Source organism: Nicotiana sylvestris, chromosome 11, assembly GCF_000393655.2.
Source record: "Nicotiana sylvestris chromosome 11, ASM39365v2, whole genome shotgun sequence".
NCBI lineage: Eukaryota > Viridiplantae > Streptophyta > Magnoliopsida > Solanales > Solanaceae > Nicotiana > Nicotiana sylvestris.
In genome coordinates this window covers 101,071,658-101,093,550 of record NC_091067.1, presented here as the reverse complement: position 1 = coordinate 101,093,550, position 21,893 = coordinate 101,071,658, and the positions used below count along the sequence as shown (strand labels likewise).

The 21,893-nt window shown below is 39.1% G+C and overlaps 1 protein-coding gene across 2 annotated transcripts; it reads left to right on the top strand.

Annotated features, from left to right (window-relative positions):
* Positions 1–13,604: 13,604 nt before the first annotated feature.
* LOC104242565 (F-box/FBD/LRR-repeat protein At1g13570-like) lies at positions 13,605–21,030 on the top strand. 2 transcript variants are annotated; one of them, XM_009797641.2, is made up of 4 exons: positions 13,605–13,677; positions 20,271–20,386; positions 20,473–20,631; positions 20,718–21,030. In XM_009797641.2, the coding sequence occupies exons 2-4, from the start codon at positions 20,273–20,275 to the stop codon at positions 21,018–21,020; spliced, it is 576 nt and encodes a 191-aa protein (XP_009795943.1). In that variant the 5' UTR covers positions 13,605–13,677; positions 20,271–20,272; the 3' UTR covers positions 21,021–21,030. The 2 variants fall into 2 exon arrangements, with proteins under 2 accessions (XP_009795943.1, XP_070019228.1); XM_070163127.1 differs by having other exon boundaries at positions 13,614–13,677; positions 19,539–20,386.
* Positions 21,031–21,893: the final 863 nt, after the last annotated feature.

Below are 21,893 nucleotides of genomic sequence, written 5' to 3'. Positions count from 1 at the left end.
GGGATTATGAAGCTTTATACTCACCAAGTATTTGATAAAATGCCTAAGTGACCAAAACATGGGTATTGTTGCTAATTTGGAATCCTTTTGACTTGTATTGATATAGATTAAAGTTGAAAGGGTTGGCGAATGTTGTATTATGCTCAAGAGCAGGAAGTTAAGGTATGTCTGGCTAACTATCTATGTTTGGTAACGTTAATGATTCTCCCTACACTATGTTTCTTTTACGACGTTACTAATTGGCTCAAAAATAGAGTTTAGCCTAGTTCATTGAATAGTTTTAGAACTTCTATTCTCTAGGTTCATAACTTGTTCATGACTTTCATTATGAATGTTGTGAGCTTAGTGCGTATTCAATATAGACTTGGGTTTGATGCCCTTGAGTCTTAGTATATATTACTCAGTATGCCATAAATAGTTGAAATTTCAGTGTTCATAATCAATTCAAGAATACATGTCTCAGTCTAGTCCTATTCAGTATTCCAGCATTATATAACTTAGTGTGATCCAGTATTCCAGTATCATGTAACTTAGTGTGATTCAGTATTTCACTATAATATATTACAATATGATTCTCAGTTCCTGATTTTAAATTCCAGAATGTTGAACACCTGTATTTGGGCCTGAGGCCGTAGTTTATATGCTTTATGCATACTTGGACCTGAGGCCGTAGTTTATGCTTTATGCATGTTTGGGCCTGAGGCCGTAGTTTATGCTTTATGCATATTTGGGCCTGAGGCCGTAGTTTATGCTTTATGCATGTTTGGGCCTGAGACCGTTGTTTATGCTTTATGCATTTTTGGGCCTGAGGCCATAGTTATGTATACGTATACTTGAGGCTGTAGCTTGTGCACATATATATTGGGACCGAGGTCGTAGCTTGTGCACATATATATTGGGCCCGGGGCCGTAGCTTATTCAGATAAACAGGTTGTTCTTCATTCAGAAGAGGGAGTATTCATATCCTTACTTCCTTTGTTCAATTCAGTTATCAATTATCAATTCTCAGTTATCAGTTTAGTTTCAGTTTCACCATTTATAATTCTTTCTTTCAGTTGCTTTACATAACAGTGCATTTCAAATGTACTGACATCCCTTTTGCCCGGGGCCTGCATCTTACGATGTAGGTAATGATTTACAGGTTAATGATTCAGAGCGCTAGGATTCTCGTACCAACTATTTGGTGATCCCCAGTTCTTTCGGGGCATTACAATTACCTTACAATCTTCAGTATATTCAGACAATCAGTATTTTTAGTACTTCATTATAGGCTTCATAGACTAGAGTAACAGCTAGACAGAGTCGCAGGCTTTTCATATTAAGCTATGTTGGCTATAAATGTGTTTCAGAATTGTATTAGTATTTCCGCACTTTGATTTATATCATTTAGACTTTTAGTATTTCAGTATGTGTTAGTTTATCTTTCGCACTTAATATGTTATGATATCACATGTTGACTCAGCCAGCCAGTTGGTTCTTGGTCACTTGTAGTCAGGCACCGAGTGCCTTGTTACATCCAGGCCCAGGTTCGGGGCATGACAGTTGAGATTTTTAGGAGGTTGGAGAAGTTTTGCAGGCTTGAGAGAGAGGAGCGGGAGGCCAAGAGGCCTTGTGGTTCAAGTGGTTTTAGTAGTGCCTCGTCTTGAGGCCAGTCACATCATGAGGTCGTGATTTTGGCTCGCTCAAAAAACTCATTAGGTTTCTCATAGTTCTGCAACTAGCCACAGCTCATACAATGCTCGTCTAGCTCAGTCATCCTTTGGTGCACTCCTAGCTCAAAGATCGTATCATACTCTATCAATTCAAGATTTGTTAGTATCATGCTCTTCCAGCGGTTATTTTGGTTCTCGAGGTCCGATTCAATCCCTACAGTCATCCCTAGGTCGAGGTTTCTACGAGTGTGGGGAGTTGGGCAATGGGCGGAGGTATTTTCCCCATGTTCTCATAGGTCTCGTGCAGCAGAGAGGTCAAACTATGAACCCCGCACCAACAGCTACACCACCCGCACATCTAGCTAGGGTGGGGCTCAGTCAGTTCGACGTCTCCCAAGAGGGGGAGGATGGATAGGTGGTTGTCAGGCATGCTGCTATGCATTTTTCGCCAGAGCAGAGGCAGTTGCTTCCGACGCAAGGATCACATGTATTGTTTTCGTATGCCACAAATATGCTTTAGTGTTATTTCACCCTGATTCCACTTATTCATATTTGTCATCATACTTTGCTAATTATTGTGATATGGCCCGTGATTCTTTGGATGTACCTGCTCATGTATCTACACTAGTGGGGTATAATATTATAGTGGATAGTGTATATCGGCCCGTCTATGATTACCATTGTGGGGTGTGAGACTAGGGTTGATCTATTCCTGCTAAGTATGGTCGAGTTGATGTGATTCCAGGCGTGGATTGGTTGTCACATGTCACGCTATTCTTGATTGTCACACTAAGACCATGACGTTGGCGATGCCGGTGTTTCCTAGGGTTGAGTGGAGAGGTTCCCTATATTATGTTCCTAGTAGAGTTATTTCATATTTGCAGTCTCAACGAATTGTTGAGAAGGGGTGTTTGGCGCATTTGGACTTTGTGAGAGATGTTAGTACTGATACTCCTACCATTGAGTCAATTACGGTAGTGAAGGACTTTGTCATATTTGCAGTCTCAACGACTGAAAAGTTTTCACTCGGCCTTTGGGGCACTTGGATCTGCACACAAGGTGCATGGAGTAATGTGAGTACTCCGACCCAGTGAGTAATAAATATAAATTATGACTGAAAGTAAGAAAACACGTATACACAAGACATTCTATAATGAAGCAGTTAAATAAGTAATTTGTAAGCAGTAAACCAATGAAAGTGGAATAAAATACTTCTACAACAAATAAACAGGTAATTGACAGACAATTAAGATAAAGTAAACACATAGAATTTCGCCCCTCGGGTAAAGTATCAACAATTTCCGCCCCTCGGGATCAATCTCAAATCACAATGGGTACCCACGCTCACTTGGGGTGTGCAGACTCCGGAGGGGCCCCTTACGGCCCAAGTGCAATATTAAGTCATCTCGTGGCATCAAATCTAGGCCCTTGGCCTCATATCAATCAAGCCACCTCGTGGCGAATATATGTATCTCAGGCCCTCGGCCTCATATCAGTATCAATGTTCCTCACAATGTAGGACCTCGGTCTTACTCAGTCCAAAAATCATTAAAAGCCCCTCAGGCAATAGTAAAACAGTGTTTTTAGCCCAAACATCATTTAAAATATCATTTAAGTCTTGAAAACTGAGAAAAAATGCTGAATAGTAAAATAATGGGAAAATTTCATGACTGAGTTCAAGTAACAAGTCAAAACAGTGAGAAAATATCAATAAATAGCCCCGAAGGGTTCAAATAGTTGGCACTAGGCCCAAATATGACATTTAGGCCAAATAATGATGATAGCACACAACTTACAATCAAATATGCAGTAAAATTATCAATCGGGACGGACCAAGTCACAATCCCAATAGTATACGACCCCATGCTCATCATCAAACATGTGTCTCACCTCAATATAGCATTACGATATGCAAATCCGGGTTTTCAAACCCTCAGGACATCATTTACAATCATTACTCACCTCGAACCGGCTAACTCTCTAGTTCGCGACGCCTTTGCCCCTCGAATCGGCCTCCACGCGCGTCAAATCTATCCAAAATCAGAACGGATACGTCATAATATGCTAAGGGAACAAAGCCCAAGCGAAAACAATCAAAAAATACCAAAAATCCCGAAATTAGCAAAACCCGAGCCCTAGGCCCACTTCTTGAAACTCAGAAATTTTCACATCATTAGATTCCTCGTCTCCCCACGAGTTCATACACACCAAAAACACAAGAATTGGAGTTCAAATGACCCCTCAAATCCTCAATTTAAGCCCTCTTAAACTCAAGCCCTAAACCTCCATTTTTAGTCCTTTAATTCCTTAAATTTCAGTCCCAATCCATGAAATATTACCATAGAAGTGTGTTTTAGGTCCAAAATTCTTACCTCAACGAAGTCTCTTTGATTTCTCTCTTCAAAATCCCCCAAAGCTTCCAATTCCGAGCTCAAAAATGGTTAAACCCTTCAAAAATCGCGAAGTCCAAAACCCGATTTTGCGGTACCGCATATGTGGTCAAAACAACCGCTTCTGTGGTCCCTCACTAAATAGCTAGAATTGCATTTGCGATAGAAATTCCGCATTTGCGGCTTCGCAGATGCGGCCACCTTGACCGCTTCTGCAAAAACTGCTCGCCCAACCAACTTTCGCATCTGCAGCCTCCACCCTCGCACGTGCGGCACCGCACCTGCGGTATGCAAACCGCAGGTGCGAAAACACCAGAAGCAGCAATTTTCTGAAATCTCTCAAGTCCCAAATCTTCCCCGTTAACCATCCGAAATCACCCCGAGGCCCCTAAGACCTCGACCAAAAGCACAAACATGACCCAATACCTTATTCAAACTTGTTCCAATCCTCAAATCACCTCAAACAACATCAAATCTACCAAATCACATCGGATTCAAGCCTAAGTTTCTAAAACCTTCCGAAATATGCTTTCGATCAAAAACTAAACCAAACCACGTCCGAATGACTTGAAATTTTGCATACACATCCCAAATTACACAACGAAGCAACTGCAACTCTCGAAATTCCATTCCGACCTTTATAACAAAATCTCACCTATCAACCAGAAATCGCCAAAATATCAACTTCGCCAATTCAAGCCTAATTCTACTCCGAACCTCCAAAACCAATTCCGATCACGCTTCAAAGCCATAAATCACCTCCCAAAGCTAACCAAACCATCGGAACTCACATCTGAGCTCTCTAACACATAAGTCAACATTCGATAGAATTTTCCAACTTAATCCTTATTAAAAGAGACTAAGTGTCTCATTTCTTACCAAATCCTCTCCGAACTCAAACGGATTAACCCGATCATATAAAACACGGATAACAAAGCATAGAAAAGCAGAAATGGGGGAAACAGAGCGGTAACTCATGAGATGACTGGTCGGGTCGTCACATCCTCTCCAACTTAAATAAACGTCCGTCCTCGAACGAGTCAAGAAACATACCTGAAGCCTCAAATAGGTGAGGATATCTGCTCCTCATCTCCTTCTCGGTCTCCCAGGTAGCCTCCTCTACAGGCCGACCTCTCCATTGCACTTTCACCGAAGCTATATCCTTTGACCTCAATTTCCGAACCTGATGACCCAAAATAGCTACTAGCTCCACATCGAAGGTCAAATCATCATCCAACTGAACCGTGATGAAGTCCAAAACATAATACGGATCCCCAATATACTTCCGGAGCATAGAAACATGAAATACCGGATGCACACTCGACAAGTTGGGTGGCAAAGCAAGCTTATAAGCCAGCTCCCCAATCCTCTGAAGCACCTCAAAAGGCCCAATGAACCGAGGACTCAATTTCCCTTTTTTCCCAAATCTCATAACACCCTTCATGGGTGAAACCTTCAATAGAACCTTCTCGCCAACCATATAGGACACATCTCGAACTTTCCTATCTGCATAACTCTTTTGCCTCGACTGCGCTGTACGAAGCTTCTCCTGAATTACCTTCACCTTTTCCAAAGCATCCTGTACCAAATCAGTCCCCAATAGCCTAGCCTCACCAGGCTCAAACCAACCAACCGGAGATCTACACTGCCTCCCATACAAAGCCTCACATGGAGCCATCTGAATACTCGACTGGTAACTGCTGTTGTAGGCAAACTCTGCAAGTGGTAGAAACTCATCCCATGATCCTCCGAAATCGATTACACAAGCACGCAACATGTCCTCCAATATCTGAATAGTACGCTCGGACTGCCCGTCCGTCTGAGGATGAAAAGTTGTGCTCAACTCCACCTGAGTACCCAACTCTCTCTGCACGACTCTCCAAAACTGCGAGGTAAACCAAGTACCTCTATCTGAAATGATGGAAATCGGAACACCATGCAACCGAACAATCTCCCGAATATAAATCCCTGCCAACCGCTCTTAAGAATAAGTAGTACACACAGGAATGAAGTGCGCGGACTTGGTCAGCCTATCCACAATCACCCAAATAGTATCAAACATCTTCATAGTCTGTGGGAGTCCAACAACAAAGTCCATAGTGATCCTCTCCCACTTCCACTCAGGAATAACCATCTGCTGGAGCAAGCCACCCGGTCTTTGATGCTCATATTTCACCTGCTGACAATTGAAACACCGAGCTACAAACCCTACAATATCTTTCTTCATTCTTCTCCACCAATACTGCTGCCTCAAATCCTGATACATCTTCACGGCACCCGAATGGATGGAATATCGCGAGCTATGGGCCTCCTCCAGAATCAACTCCCGAAGCCCATCCACATTAGGTACACAAATCCGGCCCTACATCCTCAACACCCTATCATCACCGATGGTCATATCTTTGGCATCATCATGCTGAACTCTGTCCCTAAGGACAAGCAAATGCGGATCATCATACTAGCGCTCTTTAATGCGATCATATAAGGAAGACCGAGAAACCACACAAGCCAATATCCAACTGGGCTCCGAAATATCTAACCTCACAAACCGATTGGCCAAGGCCTGAACATCAACTGCAAGAGGTCTCTCCCCAACTGGAATATATGCCAAGCTCCCCATACTCACTGCCTTTTAGCTCAAAGCATTGGCCACCACATTGGCCTTTCTCGAATTGTACAATATAGTGATATCATAATCCTTAAGCAACTCCAACCATCTCCGCTGCCTCAAATTAAGATCCTTTTACTTGAACAAATGCTGAAGGTTGCGATGATCACTGAACACCTCACAAGATACACCATACAAGTAATGCCTCCAATTCTTCAATGCATGAACTATGGCAGCCAACTCCAAATCATGAACGGGGTAGTTCCTCTCATGGGGCTTTAACTGACGAGAAGCATAAGCAATAACTCTACCCTCCTGCATCAATACATAACTAATCCCAACTCTCGAAGCATCACAATACACGGTATATGAACCTGAAGCTGATGGCAAAACCAATACTGGAGCTACTGTCAAAGTTGTCTTGAGCTTCTGAAAGCTCTCCTCACACACGTCCAACCATACAAATGAAACACCCTTTTGAGTCAACTTGGTCAAGGGCAATGCGATGGATGAGAATCCCTGAACAAATCGGTGATAATAGTCTATCAAACCAAGAAAACTATGAATCTCTATGGCTGAGGACGGTCTAGGACAACTCTGAACCGCCTCTATCTTCTTCGGATCAACCTGAATACCCTCGCTGGACACCACGTGCCCCAAGAAAGCCACTGATGAGCCAAAACTCACACTTGGAGAACTTTGCATAAAGTTTCTCCTCCCTCAATCTCTGCAACACAACTCTCAAATGCTCTGCGTGCTCCTCCTGACTACGTGAGTACACCAGAATATCATTAATGAAGACTATGACAAACGAATCGAGATAAGGCCGGAACACGCTGTTCATCAAATGCAAGAACGTTGCTGGGCCATTGGTTAGCCCAAAAGACATCACCATGAACTTATAATGACCATACTAGGTCTTGAAAGCTGTCTTAAAAATATCTGAATCCCTGATCTTCAACTGGTGATAACCTGAACGGAGATCAATCTTGGAGAACACTCTCGCTCCCTAAAGCTGGTCAAATAAGTCATCAATGCGAGACAAAGGATACTTGTTCTTAATTGTTACCTGGTTCAATTGCCTATAATCAATGCACATTCTCATTGTGCCATCCTTCTTCTTCACAAACAGAACCAACACACCTCAAGGTGACACACTAGGCCGAATGAACCCCGTATCTAGGAGTTCCTAAAGCTGTTCCTTCAATTCCTTCAACTCTGCTGATGTCATACGATATGGAGAAATAGAAATGGGTTGCGTGACCGGAACCGGGTCAATACCAAAATCAATATCCTTGTCCGGTGGCATGCCTGGAAGGTCTACAGGAAACATATCGGGAAAATCCCTCACAACTGGAACAGAATCAATACTGGGAGTCTCAGCTCCGATATCCCTCACAAACACTAGATATGAAAGGCAACCCTTCCCAACCATATGCTGGGCCTTCAAGACAGAGATCATTCTACTTGGAACATAATCAGTCACACCACGTCACTCAATTCGTGGTACACCCGGCATAGCCAAAGTGACTGTCTTAGCATGACAGTCTAGAATAGCATGACACGGAGATAACCAATCCATGCCCAAAATGACATCAAAATCCACCATGCTCAATAGCAATAGATCCACTCGGGTCTCCAGACCCCCAATAGTCACCACACATGACCGGTACACACGGTCTATAATAACAGTATTGCCCACTGGGGTAGATACATAAACAGGTAAAGCAAGAAACTCCCGGGGCATACCCAAATAATGAGCAAAATACAAGACACATAAGAAAAGGTGGAACCGAGATCAAATAATATAGAGGCATCTCTGTGGCAACTGAAACAATACCTGTAATGACAGCATTTGAAGCAATAGCATTTGGCCTACCTGGGGTAGCATAGAAACGAGCCTGGCCACCGCCTAATCGACCTCCCCCTCTGGGGCGACCCCTGGTTGCCTGACCTCCAACCCTAGCTAGCTGGGCGGGTGATGAAGTAACTGGAGCAGAAGTCGAGTGCTGACCCTTCTGCTGAGATGAACTAGAAACCCGACGAGGACACTACCTCCATAGGTGGCCCATCTCGCCACACTCATAACAACTCCCAGGTACTAGAGACGGGGACTAAAGGGAACCCTTCACACCGAAGTGACTAGCAGATGCACTTGGCATAGAAGAACCCTGAGCTGATGGGGCACAAGATGAACTCTAAGCTGGGAGGGCTCTGAGTGATGACTGGCCCTGCTGAGACCCATGATAACCACGACCTGAAGATGCCCCGCGATACTCTGGCCGGGCTGACTGAGCAGGCCTGAAAGAACGGCCTCTACCGTGCTGAAATTGGCCCCTCGAAGGAGCACTACTATAGCTGCCAGATCCTCGAGGCCTCTTGGCCTCCCTCTCCTCTCGCTCCTGACGGCGAACAGTCTCAATCTCACGAGCGATATCAACCACCTCCTCGAAGGTGGCACCTATCACCCTCTCTCTTGTCATAAGAATATGAAGCTGGTAAGTAAGGCCATCAATAAATCTCCTGATCCTCTCTCGATCCGTCAGGACCAACCAGATGGCATGGCGAGCCAACTTAGAAAACCTCCTCTCATATTAGGACACAGTCATCTACCCCTGACGCAGACACTCAAACTGCCTACGCAGCTCCTCTCTGCGAAATTACGACACATACTTCTCCAAGAAGAGAACGAAGAACTGCTGCCAAGTAAGGGGTGCTACATCAACAGGCCTACTCCTCTCAAAATCCTCCCACCAAGTGAAGGCATCCCTCGAGAACTAAAAGGTGGTAAATGCCACACCGCTAGACTCAAGAATCCCTGCTGTACGAAGCATCCGCTGTCACTTATCCAAGAAACTCTGGACATCCTCGCCCTCTGCTTCACTGAATGTCAGAGGCTGGAGTCTACCAAACCTCTCAAGTCGATACTGCTCATCATCCGACATAACTGGTACTACAAACTCCTGAGCTGGTGCAACCGGCTAGGTTGGAGGTGCCCCCGACGTCTGAAGTCCCTGTACTACCTGCTTAGGTGTGCGAGCAGCGGGGGTCTGATTGCCTCCCCGACCTGTGAAGTAGCTGCTGCTGTAGTGGCTGAAACTGCCTAAGCCAGGCCTGTGCAAACTAATAAGATCTGTGTCAAGGCGTCCTGAAGACCCGAAATCACGATGGGCACAACTGGTGCCTGAACTGGTGTTGTTGGAGCATTCATAGCTAGATCCTGATCCTGAGCTAGGGCAGCTAGTGGGTCTACAAGTGCTGCCCTTGCTGCTCTGCATCTGCCATGACCACGACCGCGTCCACGGCCTCTTGTGGTCTACGCTGATGGCACTGGTGGTCGTCCACCCCATCTGGTAGATCGTGTCCTCACCATCTGTGAGAGAATAGAATAATAGAAGTGTAGCACTCGGATCAACAAGTTCGCATGACAAGAGTTTCAAGAATATGAAGTTTTTCCTAAAGGTTCCTTAGCCTCTCGAGGATAAATATAGACGTCTCTATACCGATCCATGAGACTCTACTAAACTGGCTCATGACTCGCAAGACCTATGTAACCTAGGCTTTGATACCAACTTGTCACGACCCCAAATACTGGTCGTGATGGCGCCTATCACATTACTAGGCAAGGCAGACCAACTACCAAACCAAAACCCATTTTAATTTTTAATAAATTATTTGCTAACACGGTTTAATTACCAATTATCACAATAAGTGAGTAAAACAAAAAGTTAGATATGCGGAAGTCAACAAGACATAAAAACTACACAGCCCACACTGATCTGGTGTCACAAGTCTAGAGCCTCTAATACAAGTCTGAACAACCTACTACATAGATAGTCTAGGAATGCAGAAGAATAATAAGATAGAAGGGAGAAATCAGGGCTGCGGACGCCATGCAGCTACCTCGAAATCCCCGACAAATGTTGAACGACTGAAAAGTTCTCACTCAGCCTCTGGGGCACCTGGATCTGCACGCAAGGTGCAGGGAGTAATGTGAGTACTCCGACCCAGTGAGTAATAAATATAAATAAATAATAAAAGGAAGAAAACACGTATACACAAGGCATTCTATAATGAAGCAGTTAAATAAGTAATTTGTAAGCAGTAAACCAATGAAATGTGGAATAAAATACTTCTACAACAGATAAACAGGTAATTGACAGACAATTAAGATAAAGTAAACACATAGAAGTTCGCCCCTTGGGCACAATATCAACAATTTCCGCCCCTCGGGCTCAATCTCACATCACAATGGGTACCCGCGCTCATGGGGGTGTGCAGACTCCGGAGGGCCCCCTTGCGGCCCAAGCGCAATATCAAGCCATCTCGTGGCATCAAATCTGGGCCCTCGACCTTATATCAGTATCAATGTTCCTCACAATATAGGCCCTCGGCCTTACTCAATCCAAAATTCATCACATGCCCCTCGGGCAATAGTAAAACAGTGTTTTCAGTCCAAACATCATTTAAAATATCATTTAAGTCTTGAAAATTGAGAAAGAATGGCTGAATAGTAAATCAGTGGGAAAATATCATGACTGAGTTCAAGTAACAAGTCAAAACAGTGAGGAAATATCAATAAATAGTTCCGAAGGGTTAAAATAGTTGGCACTAGGCCCAAATATGACATTTAGCCCAAATAATGATGACAACACAAAGTTTAAAATCAAATACGCGGTAAAATCATCAATCGGGACGGACCAAGTCACAATCCCCAATAGTATAGGACCCCACGCTTATCATCAAACACGTGTCTCACCTCAATATAGCACTACGATGTGCAAATCCGGATTTTCAAACCCTCAGGACATCATTTACAATCATTACTCACCTCGAGCCGGCTTACTCTCTAGCTCGTGATGCCTTTGCCCCTCAAATCGCCCTCCACGCGCGTCGAATCTATCCAAAATCAGAACGAATACGTCATAATATGCTAAGGGAACAAAGCCCAAGTGAAAACAATCGAAAAATACAAAACAATTCCGAAATTAGCAAAACCCGAGCCCCGGGTCCACTTCTCGAAACTCAGAAATTTTCACATTATTAGATTCCTCATCTCCCCACGAGTTCATACACATCAAAAACATAAGAATCGGAGTTCAAATGATCCCTCAAATCCTCAATTTAAGCCCTCTTAAACTCAAGCCCTAAACCTCCATTTTTAGTCATTTAATTCCTTAAATTTCAATCCCAATCCGTGAAATATTACCATAGAAGTGTGTTTTAGGTCTAAAATCCTTACCTCAACGAAGTCTCTTTGATTTCTCTCTTCAAAATCGCCCAAAGCTTCCAACTTATTGATTCCTATTTAAGAATCATTCTTCCAAATCAATTCCGAACAACTCGAAAACCAAAACTTACCATATACGCAAGTCATAATACACCATATGAAGTTACTCATGATCTCAAACCACCGAACTAAACACAAAATCTCAAAACGACTGATCGGATCATTACACTAATAAGAAAATAGAGCCAATTTTTTTGAAACAGATAGAATATATGATAGTACTGGCATTGATTTTTCTAATAGGGTTAGTCCAAACTTTTCTAGAGAAATAATGCCTTTATTTTACCAACAACAACATCAAACAATTATGACTCAATACCAAACGAAGTTAGGATCATAAATATGAATCCTCACTTCTTTCTTTAAGCTCAACGTACATCATCATTGACTAATTTCAAATAAAGTAAGAGTATTTAAATATATACATAAATAATACTCCATGTTTCGTTATGTTTGAACTTTTTCGGAGTATAAATCCAAATTGACTAATTTTAAATAAAGCATACAAATTTAGAAACTACATAATAAGTAATATAAGTCATAATAATTAAATATCAAAATATTTAAAAACTATTTGCAAAAAAATATGGTCAAAAAAACCTTATTTGACTCCCAAAATAGTAATATGTTTATTTTTTTTAAATGGAGGGAGCAGTAGTAGTAGCAGTAGTAGTAGCAACAACAACAACAACAGTAGTAGTAGTAATAATAATAACAACAATAATAATAATATTAATAACGATAATAATAATAATAATAATAATAATAATAATAATAATAATAATAATAATAATAATAATAATAATTAAAGAAAAAATAGTAATAACACTAAAAGCTCTCGGATAAATTTAAAGCCTATTCTTACCTAGTAAGTATCACCTATATGATTCCTTTTGAAATTGATGGTTAAGGATGATGCAAGAAGTCGATGAAGGAGAAAATTTGTGGAATGAGGTGGAGTAGCGATGAAGTCTTCGCTTGGAAATAAAATAAAGGTTATTTAATCCAGTAGTGCAACTAAAGGTGTGCACCCTCTTCTGACCCGGAACAAAAAAGAGCTCATAACAACTGCTTGTGAACGACTCGTCTCAACTTAATTGCACGCATGAGTAGTCGAACAAATGAGAGATTGTCGATGAAAGGGTCAAAGATTGCACTTGTGATAATCCGAAGGTTGCGCAAGACCCTCTCAACCTCGTCTGCGTGTTAGCTTGCTAGCGATTTGGTCGGCAAGCAATGAGTTAGTTGGGGGAGGGGCGAGGAGGTCTGATTGGGAATAGGTTGTTCTTTTTTTATTTATTGTAACATATTATATATATTTTTTTCATTTTTTGTAAATTATAATGTACAATTGTTCATTTGACATGACAGCTGGGAATGTATGTCACGCGAGTGATTTGTCCAACTTAGGTGTCCAGGTAATATATTCTTGCCAAAAAAAAGTTTCTATCTAGTCATTAGTTATGTTGAAGTATCTAACTGATAGTTGGTGTCAACTTTGAATGTATATCTATATATTTTGCCAATTTAGTATATTAATTATCATTTTTATGAAGCTACTAATTATAGTATAGTAATATTTATTATGTAGATTTTCTTCCCAAATATCATATAAATTTACTTATAAATACCTTGGCCTAAAAATATTGCATTCTCGGTATGCCCTCCTCTCTCTTTCTCCCTAAACCCTATTCAGCACCCGCTCCTCCAGAATCCCCTCTCATTCGCCGCTGTAAGGTTAGTTCCTTTCTTTTATTTCTTGTTTGTTTTCATTTTCGATAAGGATGTTATTGTTGTGATTTTTTCTTCTCGCAACTCTGAGTCATGTATAATTTAATTAATCGAAGAGTTTACTACTTTGAAAATTGATTTATTGCATGGATTAGTTGATTTCTCTGATTAGGATACAAGTTAAGAAATATTCTTTTATATCATCAAACTTCTCTATAACAATTTCATTTATTTCGATTATTTTTTTTGAGCTTTTGTAGCGATTGTCTGTTATGCACCTACAGTAATGTTGTATTCTGGGCCGGGGCCGGGCCTAAATGAGCCAAACGGGCCGGACTTAATTGGCCCGGGCTTAGCGGGCCTGGGCTCTGGTGGTCCCGGGCCTCACGGTCCCGGGCTTCGTGGGCTCAACGGGTGGAACCATCCCGTGAAGGGCCTAAGCCCATATGGTCCTGGGCTAAACAGGCCGGGCTCGTGGGCTTAGCGGGCCTAACAGGCTTTTTTATTTCCGGGCTTTTTTTTTTAATTTTTTTTTTGTTTAAGGCAATTTCTTGTAAACCATATCATGACTATATAAAAAATATATATGTAGTATATATGTAGAAATCTAATTATTAAAGTGCTTGACAAAAAAGTAAAATAACAAAACAATAGTAAAACTAAATTGCCATGCATAATAAATTAATAAGAAAGTACAACATGAAGCATAAATACGTCTAATAATTTTAAAATAACACAAATTGTTGAAAAATCTTAAAGACGAATTTGCGGATAAATACCATCAACACAATACGTTATATGCCTCCTTAAAATGCCTGTGGTACACCCTGAACGAAAATTTAAGACTCTTCCACAGTTCTTGCACTTTAATATTTGGCCTTCTTCATTTTCTTCAAGCACTTCATAGTAGTGCGAAACAAATAAGCGCACTCTTTCCGAACGAGACATGATGTAACTTGAAAATTAAGATTGAGACTTGAAGTCTTGAAAATTGGAGATTGAGAGATTGAGAGAAATTTAGATTGAGAAATGAGTATTGAGTATTGAAATGAAGAAGAGGGAGGGGGTATTTATAGTGTTAGAGAATATTAGTTTTGTAAATTGAAAATAAAATGGCTATTTGTGCAATATGACCGTTGGTGGTCATTAGGGGTGGGGCCCTCATTTTAAATTTTGAAAAATCTTGTTTTGTAGTATATATAGTATATTAGTATAGTATATATAATATATATATATAGTATACTATGTATAGTATGTTATGTATATATATTTCCAAATATAATTTCTTATAATGTTTTGTAGTATATATATATATATAGTATGTTATGTTATGTATATATATTACCTTATATATTTTCTTGTAGTATATATTGTATGTTATGTATATATATTCCCTTATATATTTTCTTGTAGTATATATTGTATGTTATGTATATATATTATAGCTTATAAATAATTGCAAGTTAAAGACAAAAAAATATTGCAAAAAGATATTCAAGGGCATGTCTTATAATTTTTATTACCAAAAATGACATATCTTTCTTAGTCTTCCTCCCCCAATGGAATGAGCACAACAAGGTACTAATACCACCATTAAAAGGGAAAAAACTAAAAGAAGATGTGCCAAAGTACAAGTTACACCATAATCTACATTGTATCTCTAACAAATCTCATAAATCCTTCAAGGTTCGGAGGAGGTTGCGTTGGTGGTGGTGGAAAAGAAGCTTGTTCATCACCACTTTCGGGCGAAGCAGCATCTTCCGCAAGTTCCGCCATCATTTCTTCATAAGCTTCATCTATCGCCGGTTGTGATTCCGCAATTCCAAAGTTTCTTCTTTCCGAGCGGATCCAATCTCTGAACAGTACAGATTTTTCCAAGCTCTCCCTCATAGACGCTCTATGATCACCTATTTGAAGTCTTGCTTGACTGAAAGCGCTCTCTGATGCAACAATTGAAGCTTGAATAGATAAAATATCCCGATCCATCCTTGCAAGAACCGGAAAATATTTTTCCCTTGCCTTCCACCATTCTAAAAGATCAAAAGTGCCGTCTGGATTCTCCTTTTCAAGTCCTTGCGACAAATAAACTTGAAGCTCATTTAGATGTGAAGTTTCATCATAATTATCACCTTGAGAACCCCTGAACTCCGTCCAGGATTTAAGTGCTTTTAAGCCCGCAGCTCTTTTAGACGATTGTGAACTAGACGAAGTAGGGGTTGGAACATTTGGCCTAGCATGCTCTAAGGTAAGTTGATAATCATTATAAATTGTTTGAGCATTAATTTTAATTGAGGCTTTTGCATCTGCAAGATCTAAAGCCTTATAAATATTTGAGTACCAAAAATGAGGACCTCCTAATTTCATTGTAGGATTTAGCATTGCAGCAACACCATAAATAGGAGGGATAGGGAAAAAATATTTTTTAAACTTTTCTTTCATTTCATTTATAGCAAGTTGATAAATTTCCTCACCCTCCAAAAATTCAACAAACAAATCACATAGTGCTGCAATATAAACTAAACAGTTTGAAATAGTCGGATAATATTGCCCAGAAAATGCATTTGTAGCAATTTGAAAATGTTCTAAAAAATCTATAAGAATTTTAACATTCGTCCAATCTTGAGTAGTAAGCATTTCATCATCATCCTCACCACCTACCCGAGCATTAAACGTTGCATTAATTGGGTTTCTATATTCATATGCAACTACTAAACTTTCGTACATACAATTCCATCTAGTCGGGCAAGCTTTAGGAACCTTTCTTTCTCTAAGGCCATATTCATCATATTTTTTAAAATAATCTCTAAGTCTACTTCTACGGTTTGAATAAAAAAGCCAATTAAGAGCCATTCTAACCTTTTCAATTTCTAAATTTAAAATTCGCATACCATCACCGACAATTAAATGATAAATATGACAAATACATCTAACATGGAATATATTCCTAAATGCAGGATTTAGTGTTGTTGTAAGTATGCCTATAGCACTAGTGTTACTAGAAGCATTATCCATAGAAATTGCCATTATTTTATCTCTAAAGCAAAAATATCTACAAATATCTGCAACAGTGTTAGCTATAAACTTACCTGTGTGACATGAATTAATTATTCTATACGCAATAATGCGTTTTTGCATTGTCCACTCCTCATCTATCCAATGACTTGTAACAGTTAGATAATCACAATCATTACCACTTCTACCAATATCAGTAGTAATAGAAATCCGATTAGTTATATGAGTAAATAAATACCGCAAATATTGTTCATATTCATGTTTATATTTATAAATATCGCTCTTAACTGTTGCGCGAGGCCAACCTTTATAAGTAGGATTAAAAACTCTTCTAATATAATGCACCCAATTAGGATTAGAAGGAAAAGAATAGGGTAAGCACATAACGGTAACCATCTTTGCTAATTCTTCACGATCTCTATTTGGATCGTAATATAAAATACCTCCGGTCACAGTGTTAATTCCTGGTTGAACTAGATTTGAACCTGTACTAGGGCTATCCGCAGAATCTACACGTGTCCCCTCTAGCTGCGCTTTCATTTGTAAATATCTAACTTTATCTCTAGGGTATGTTTTTATGTACCTAGTCAAACTACCCGTGGCGCTACGATCTCCAGTATATTTATGCGCCAGTAATTTCCCACATGTTTTACACTTCGCCTTATTTTGTTCTCTTACTTGAGTAAAAAAATTCCAAACTAATGATGCTTCTAGGCATTTAGGAGGTTGTCTATTAAAACTAAGGGTTTCTATAGGTGGGTCGGGCGGTACATCAGTTGGGTTATTAAAAGGACTAGTAGGTGTATCATCTAAATCCGGCTGAGTTTCATCTTCATCCTCATTTTCCTCATCATTTTCAAAGATAGTTTGATAAGGATAAAGAGCATTCATAGTTTCATCATCTAAATTTTCACCTGGTGCAACATTATGGCAAAATTGACTATCGGAATTTGAAAACAGGGGTTACCACTATCAAGAATAAAAGGAGCAGCAGGACGTCTACCAGGTCTGGGTCGGGGAGCCGGGGGAAAGGTAGTAGGTTGGCCACTACTTTCACCAGTTTTAGCTTTTCCCTTACCACCAAATATTTTTATCAAAGATGTCATATTAATTACAATTATGCAAACTAAAACACACAAAAATATATTCTTAAAACTTAAGAGTTGAAATGAGTTTACCGAATTGCCGAACAACTTCTTGAAAATTAAAAATCGTTGAAGACTTGAATACTTCAATTCACCAACTTCACAATTTTTCACGAAATTTCAACAATAAAATAAGCAATTATAGTAGAGAGATTGAGAGAGATTGATGAATTGGTGAGTAAAAATGAAAGAATGAGGGGGTATTTATAATTGAGAATTGGGAAAAAGTGTAATTATATAAAGTTTGGGGGCCAAATGGCTATTTTTGAAAGTTCCAAACAGTCAAAATTGCAGCCCAACGACTACTTTTTTAATTTTTGACCGTTGCTATTTTTAATTTTTTTTTTAAAGTAGCCGTTAGAGGCCCGTTAGGCCCATTACGCCCGGTAAGACCGGCCCAGGCCCGCCAGCCGGTCCCGGGCTTAGTGGTCCCGGGCTCGTGGGCTATTTTATGTGACCTGGCCCGCCTCGGGCTTTTTGCACCATTAAGGACCGGCACACCAGGACCGGCCCGCCAGGTCCGTTTAGCCAGTTAGGACCGCGGGCCCGGTCCGGTCTTGGTCCCAGCCCGACCCACCATACAACATTAACCTACAGTCAACCCTCTCTATAAAATCCCTCATTTGTTCTGATATTTTTTGGCTTCTATATTGAATAGTTGTTATACACCTACAACAACATTTGATATTTAAATATATTTTGGCTGTTATAGATAAAAATTATCCAAAATAAATTATTTTTACTTTTTTTTTAAAATATAAAAGATAAAAGAATTATTCAAATTTAAAATCTTAAAATATATGCATATTTCATTAGTTAAATATTGAAAAAAGCTAATACATTATTAATAAATTCATGACTAAATGTATAAAGATTTAAACTCTAAGACAGACATTTTAAAGCTACCTAGAAAAATAAATTCTTTCAAGATTGATGGAAGAACTTTGTAATTGTAACTTGTTTCGCAGATTTCATTCACTTAATAACGATATAACACTTGAATTGACAAAGATATATTCGTGTCCAAATTTTCAGCATAAAGGTATCCAATAGCTTTCCCTTGGAGACAATCTAAAAGCTTAATAATTAAATTTTTTATCTAATTATTTTTTAAAATTTGTCCAATGAAAAAGATATCATGTGCAAATCTTCAAATCTTATATCTTATGCAAGATAGAAACTTTGTTTAATGGAAAAGTTTGTGTGCATATTTTTAGAATTATTATTAGTAATCTTAAAAATTATATATGTCTCTTATAGAGGGGTAATTTTATAAAGAGCATTATGCTGTAAATATGGTTGTTGTTGTTACATGTAAAAAATTGTTATAGAGATGTAAAATATAACTTAAAAAATTGGTTCTGAAAAAAAACTTGGCTTTATAGTGAATGTCTGTTATAAAAAGAATATTGTTATAGTGATGTGTGTTATATAAGGATGTTGTAATAGATTTTCTCAACAACTCTTAACCTCTTCATGCCATACTTTGTACTTGGTAGAATAAATTAAAAAAAAAATTGGAATTTGTAGAATGATGACTGTTTTGAAATCTCATATTTATATTCCATCTGATTATCTAGATAAGCGTGTGTCTGGATTGATCTTATAAAACTATAACATTACTTTCTTGACTAGAATATGAAGTTGGATTTGCACATGCAGCATGTGTGAAGCATTTTCTATGCTTATTTTGTTGGTTCAAATGGCCAGGACTTACAATCGTGATGACAAATAGCTATAAAAGACTTCACGATGGAAGAGACAAACTTGATAGACTTACGGATCTTCCTATTAATGTCATACACCAAATTCAAGAGCACATGACTATTGAGGATGCCACAAGAATGAGTGTCTTGTCTAGTAAGTGGAGACATATTTGGGCTTCAAATCCAAAGCTCACAATTTCTGCGGACTTCTGCAGAAAGGGAAAGCAATCAAGCACAACAGACATCATTAATAGAGTACTATTGCATCACTATGGACCCATTAAGACATTTCTCCTTGATCTTTCAATAATAAATCCTTCTAAGCACTCAGTTATTGATCTATGGATGCTACATTTGTCAAGAAATGGTCTTGTGGATCTTACCCTTCGGTGTTTAGAACATCTCAATACTCCTTATAAGTTGCCTTCCTCTGTGTACGGTGTAGAGCTAGAACATTTGAATCTCTCAAACTGCATTTTCAGGCCACCATGCCGTTTTAGAGGGTTCCAAAAGCTGAAAAGCCTTTCACTAAATCGAGTCTCGTTTCAATTAGATGTTGCAACTTCTTTCCTCTGTGTTCCAAACCTTTTAGATCTGATGTTTACACAGTGTAGTGGTCTTCATCACTTGAATATATATGCCCCAGAACTTTTATGTTTAAAATTTTGCAATTGTGGCATTGACACAATAAAATGGATTTCATTCAAAGACTGCCGGAAGGTAAAATTTTTTGCAGTTATGCCACAACAGGAAGTTTCACAAAACGGACAACATGAAGCATTGAACTTGGTAAAACTTCTCAGCAGCTTGCCTGAAGTTAGAGCACTTATCTTGGACGGATGCTCCCTCAAGGTAAGATGCATAGCTCAGAATGACGGCGTACATAGTTCTAACTAATAACGTTCTTATTTTGCCATTTTGGGTTTTTTGTTGTCTAGTTTTTGGCTTCTAGTGATGTAGCAAGGAGGCTATCAACAATGCTCAATCACTTGGTCAATCTCGAATTTTATCTATTCGATTTTAATGATGAAGATCAAATTTGTTCCCTTCTATGCATTCTTAGAAGTTGTCTGAATTTGAAGTTACTTAACCTTCTGGTGAGATGTTGAATTCATGAGTTGTTACTCTATTTTTCAAGTATAGAGATGCAAATCTTACTAGTTTTTCTTTATACTACTTATAGTTGAGTCGGATCAAGAATGGTTCCAGGAAAGTAGATTTAAATCAGTTGAAAGGACAAGGCTGCAGGATTGATGAACTCAATAACCTTCAAACTCTAGGAATACATAGATTCCATGGTTCAAAAGTGGAATTGCGGTTTGTAAGGTTAGTACTGGCGTCTGCACCTATTCTCGAGAAGATGACCATTAATGTAGATGAAGAAGTTAGTGAAAGGAAGGCAACTAAGATCTCTAAAATCATTGGCGTCTTCGCCTATTCTCGATCAGCTCTTACACAATTAATATGCCAAAAGCATCAGCCTTGAAGCACCTTCCTTTCTTCTATAAATAGGGAGTCAAAACAATTCATGTACTTAGTCTTTATGCTATGCATTTCTATACTTTATTGACTTTCTAGTCTTTATTTTTATAACAATTTATGATTTTATTTAATATTTTATTTTCTTTCCTTCTTTTATTATTTTCATTTGTTCCTAGGCTAAAGTCCTTTTTCGGCAGAGGACTCATGGGCCCAAAGTCTTTAATTTTTTTACTACAGTATCATTAATGGTCAATATACAATTTATTATAACAAAAAGTCACGTATAATTAAGTATTGTATTATAGAAATAATATTGTGTCCAATGTTACCATGTTTTCTTGGGAAAAATGTCTAAATTCTATACATTGATAATATAAAAAAAGTATTTACATAATTTGATTAACATTAATTTGTATCTGGTTTATATTAATTAATCTAACTGTAGAAGTTTGACACATAGTTGACTTTTGTAATATCAGGGTCGGAATGCGATTCCGAGATTTGGAACAGCTCCGTTATGTCATTTTGGACTTGTCTGCAAAATTTGGCATTATTCCGAGTTGAATTGATAGGTTTTGGCATGAGATTTGATATTTGAAGATTTGGAAATTCATAAGTTTTATTTTTGGTTTGATTCGTTGTTTTGGTGTTGTTTTATGTGATTTGAAACCTCGAACGAGTCTGTGTTAGGTTATATGACTTGTTTGTGTAATTATATGGGGTCCCGGGAGCCTCGGGTGTATTTCGGATGGGCTACGGGTCATTTTTCCCTATGTTTGAGCTGCTATTCTGCTATCTGGTATTTCCTTCTATGCGATTGCATAGGCGTAGCCGCGATCGCGTAGTACAATGTTAACCTGCCATTTTTTCCTTCTAT

Coding starts and splice junctions, on each gene's coding strand:
- LOC104242565 (XM_070163127.1), top strand. CDS start 19,553: ATGACAAATAGCTATAAAAGACTTCACGATGGAAGAGACAAACTTGAT. Junction 20,387..20,472: donor TGGACGGATGCTCCCTCAAG/GTAAGATGCATA, acceptor TTTGTTGTCTAG/TTTTTGGCTTCTAGTGATGT. Junction 20,632..20,717: donor TGAAGTTACTTAACCTTCTG/GTGAGATGTTGA, acceptor TACTACTTATAG/TTGAGTCGGATCAAGAATGG.